Source organism: Bombus pyrosoma, linkage group LG2 (assembly GCF_014825855.1).
Source record: "Bombus pyrosoma isolate SC7728 linkage group LG2, ASM1482585v1, whole genome shotgun sequence".
In the NCBI taxonomy this organism is placed as follows: Eukaryota; Metazoa; Arthropoda; class Insecta; order Hymenoptera; family Apidae; genus Bombus; species Bombus pyrosoma.
Genome location: NC_057771.1, coordinates 4,411,924 through 4,416,327, shown reverse-complemented (window position 1 = coordinate 4,416,327; position 4,404 = coordinate 4,411,924). Strand labels below are relative to the sequence as shown.

General features: G+C 37.6%; 1 protein-coding gene across 2 annotated transcripts; it reads right to left on the bottom strand.

Moving 5' to 3' along the window:
* Window positions 1-223: 223 nt before the first annotated feature.
* Window positions 224-1,835, bottom strand: LOC122577880. Of its 2 annotated transcripts, none has more exons than XM_043749595.1 (2): window positions 706-1,835; window positions 224-627 (listed from the first exon to the last, which is right to left on the bottom strand). In XM_043749595.1, the coding sequence occupies exons 1-2, from the start codon at window positions 1,589-1,591 to the stop codon at window positions 449-451; spliced, it is 1,065 nt and encodes a 354-aa protein (XP_043605530.1). In that variant the 5' UTR covers window positions 1,592-1,835; the 3' UTR covers window positions 224-448. The 2 variants fall into 2 exon arrangements, with proteins under 2 accessions (XP_043605530.1, XP_043605531.1); XM_043749596.1 differs by having other exon boundaries at window positions 224-624; window positions 706-1,834.
* Window positions 1,836-4,404: the final 2,569 nt, after the last annotated feature.

Sequence of the window (4,404 nt, the reverse complement as noted above, 5' to 3'; positions counted from 1 at the left end):
CGATTTGGGTGCCGTGTTTATGAGAATTGTTACGAAATTCTCACGAATCGTGATTTTTTAAACATGTACACGTGTACGTATTGTATGTTATAGGTATTAATTATTTATACAATTATACAAATAAAGAAATTGGAGAGTATTTTAGGATGAGGTGATTGACGTGTAGGCTTGTTTGATAAAAGAACGAGTGAATGAATTTGTAATAATAAGATATATTGAAAAAAGTCGCTCACTGGATACTACAATACCATAAAATATTTTGCATAAAAGAATATTTTTGTGTAACTAGCTGAAGACTACAAGAAACGGGAATAACAATCTAGACATCGCAATCTAAAACAACGTTAGTATTCAAGCGCACAATAATATGGATCTCTCTTCCAGTGTTGAATTTTTTCTGTTTCAATTTAAACTTTTTCTACGGCCATGGGCCGGTACATCTCCCCCCTTATATGAACAATGACAATATTTTAAGTAGAACTCGCACAAAAAAGCCGAGTTGCTTGTTCGCGCGCGCGACGTTCTGATTTCTCGCATTTTTCTCCTCCGTAATTGACTGCCCTCCGTTTTGATCATTTTGGATTTCGGCTCTATCTTCGTGTTGTTGTTTGTGCTCGATGCTGTCTGCTAAAACAAAAGCGGATTTTACACGGTTTATGGAAACTGTTACGTTTTTCTTATTCATTTCTATGATAAAATTTTTACCTGCGCATTGTTCCTTGGGCTGGTTTGCGCATAAGTTGGCGCCGGTGTTCACGTGGGAGGAGATCCTCTCACTCTTGTCTGTTACGGGAGATCTGCAATTGCATACTGAACCGTCCCATTCACTCTGGTTCCAGTTGCAATGGGGACAGCACCTTTTTGCTTGGCACCGATTGTTGAGGCTCAGCGCGTTCATTCGCTCCTCTATTTGACTTAGCCTATCTTCAATGCTTAAGACGCGAGTTTGTTGTTTGCTTTTCGTTGCATTTCGCCTTTTGTTTCGTAACTTTCTTTCCTCATGGCACGGTATATTGTATATCTTGTCGGCTAACTTCATCGCAGTCTTCACTTCATCTATGTTCACGACAATTAAGGCATATTGTATATGTTCTGGAAGGCGAATCTTCCAGGTCGCCAGCACTAAGTCGTCCGAGATCGATACGGGGGCGACCTTCCGCAAGTCCCAATAGAACTGGGACGGCTTCCTATCGCCAATTTTTTTGTCGCTGACGAACTTTTGCATTCTCGTACTTTCTGATTCGGAGAATTTTTTAATAAGTTCCCTTTTCAGCCGTTCATATCGTTCTGCCGCCGGCAATTCGCCAGATATGTAAGGAATTTGTTCTAAATATTCTAACTGAATATTTGCCACTATCAGAGAAAATTTGCTATCGTCGTCAGTAATGCGAGCGAGCTTGAACTCGTTTTCTAACACGGCGTACCATAGCTCGATATTTTTGGGCCAAAATGGCGGAATGCTTACGCGAAATGTGGATTTTACTGTATTCGTCGCTCTAACTTCTTTCTTGACATCTGTTTTTTCGATCCCAGTACGTTCACCACTGTCGTTTTCCATCATGTCGGGGTCACCACTGTCGTTTTCCATCATGTCGGGGTCACCACTTTAAATTTGTAATAACAAGATATATTGAAAAAAGTGTATATATACAGAGATGGTGTATGCCGTCGCTCACTCAATGCTACAATACCAAAAGAATATCATAGGGAGCACCGTTCATATATTTATATTAATGAATGTCGCCACAAAAAGTTAACCTTCTTATATATCTCTAGCTGAAGATTGTAAGAAACAACAGTAACAATGTAGACCTTGTAACCTAAAACAAGGTTATTATTAAAAGGCACAATAATATTGATCTCTCCCAGGTTTGAATTTTTTCCGTTTCGACTTGAAACTGAAGTGGATAGGTCGTGATAGGTACTGAACAAGTACTAGAGTATAATTAACACTATATTTACTAACAACACTCTCAATGTACACTTTATGTAAAACTCGCGATTGCACTTAGCGGTTATAAGTTCGACCTCTAGACGATGCGTTACGACAGCGATTCAGCAGAGTTCAAATGATGATTGTTCAAGATGCGTCGAGGTACTCTAGTCAACTATCAACTACCAACTGATTTACCGTCACGATGATTCTGCAGAGGAAAACTATGATGGGGTGTGTCTAAGGATACGAGATCATCGGATTCGTCGAGAAAAAGCTTCGTTAGGAAAGTGAGAGAAATGGACGTTGCTGTTAATTGGTTAATCTCTAGGTTGGTGGTTGAGAAAGGATGCTAACCGCCCTCGAGAGAAAATTGCTAGAGAAAAAGCAGATTTCCCGTATCTTTCCGTAATTGATAATAAATTTAGGGAATGCTAAGACGAAGACTGTTTGTTCGTTTGAAGAACCTTAATTAGAGAGATCCTAAGATTTATAGCTAGTACTTAGGCTAGTCAAAAATATGTTGTGAGGATATTTCGACATCTGGCTATCATCTTGTCCAAAGGATTAGGGTCTTTGTGTAGCAAGCCACGGGACAGAAACCATTGAAAGGTTTGCTGTCGAGTACCGCTACAAAATTTTTCTACGGCCATGGACCGCTACAAGGAGAAGGTCCGTAAGACGAAATGGCGAATTTATTATTTTCTATGCTTGAGCCTATAATTATAACAATGACCATTCAAAATCTTTCTTTTCTTTATATTTACGACATAAATTAAAATTTCACAATCGATAATAGAGATGGACTTCCACGAAAAATGTCATACTTTCGAAAATTTAAGAAAATATAAATCAAGTTTATTGCAGCTTTCAAGAATTTTGAATGTTTTGTACTCTGATGCAATGCAAAAGCACAGTAAAATATAATACTTATTTTGTTAAAAACAAATTAGTGTAGAATCTTTACTACAATTAGTTTATTTAGAATAAATGGATTAAACAGATGTTGATTAAACAGGAAACGACGGTTATTTAACATGAACTAACCGTAATAACGTATTATAATTAAGACAACTAGATAAATTTGCAACTTTCGTCACCACGGATCTAACTCTCTCTTGATAACGCTAGCAACACTATCTCGATAACGCAATTCGCGCTCTTTGTTTCTCAACTCAAACTGACTATTAATTCATCTTTGTCCCTTAGTATCCCTTCGTCTTCGTCCCTTAGCATCCCTTCGTCTTTTGTCTTAGCCCCAAGACAATCGCTCGTGGCCAGGGCCACGCAGGCCTTTTCCTCGAAACTATTCGATTGAAGGACCGATGATGCATTGTTGAGAAAGTCGACAGTTCGACTTCCTCGCGACTTTGTTTATAGTTCGCCCGATATCTCTTAGGCCTTTCATCTACGATACTACGTTACTAATATATCAGGTTGTCCCAAAAGTTTTTTTCGCTTTGATGCACAAAATTTTTAGTTTTATATTATTTTATTAAATTATGTATGATCCATTTTATTCCATTGTTCCAATACAGCACATGCTCAATTCAATAAAATAATATAAAGCAAAAAATGTTGTGGTTCTATTATTTCCTTATAAAACAAAAAAAAACTTTTGGGACAATCTAACACGCACTGTCTAATAAGCTGTAAAAGTTCATGTCGATTCGCTACAAACTAATAAATATAAACTCGTAATTATTCGCTTGAAAAACACGAATCAAAAGACAAGTGACAATTAACGAACATTCATTACGCCCGACCATGTAATTACCTTACGTTGCATCGAATCATGCTTGAGCATAGTGCATGCCTACTTGCATATAAGACGAGTTGACCGAAAACAACGTAACAATTTTCTACTTTGTTCGCTCGATCTAAATCTATCATAAATGTTGATCAACGCTTTTGCGTTCATCGAAGCGTTGCGTCTCGTTAAACGAGAGATGTGCTTGTGCCATTGTACCTTTCGAGAAATCATCTCTGTCTTATTTGTCTGCAAATCGTAGAAATTTATGAATCTTGGCTTCTAGGAATCTAGGAATTTAGAAATCTAAAAACCTAAGAATCGAGGAATCTAGGAATCCATTAAGATTCCGACGTTTGGAAATAAGAATTATGTAGGTATTCTTCAAAGCAAGAAAATTCGCGGTTGCATAAATTTTTGGTTAAATAAAATTGACGAAATAAAAGGAATCGCCGAGAAATTGTTCATTTTTCTATCGTAAGACAAATAATTTGTGTCACTATCATCGTTCGAGTCTGTCGTTGACTGCCGAAGCGTGTAGACGTGTGTCTAGTGCTCAGTAAAGTTCACAATACAGCAAGTGACGACCCTCCGTCGAAAGTGAGTTGAAACAGAAATAAACCAAGTGTTTTCTAAACGTACTCGTGGAAACTTCAACGCTTCTAATCTCTAATCCAAATCATAGCCTCTCGACTAGTTATTTCAATTTGAATTAACTAGC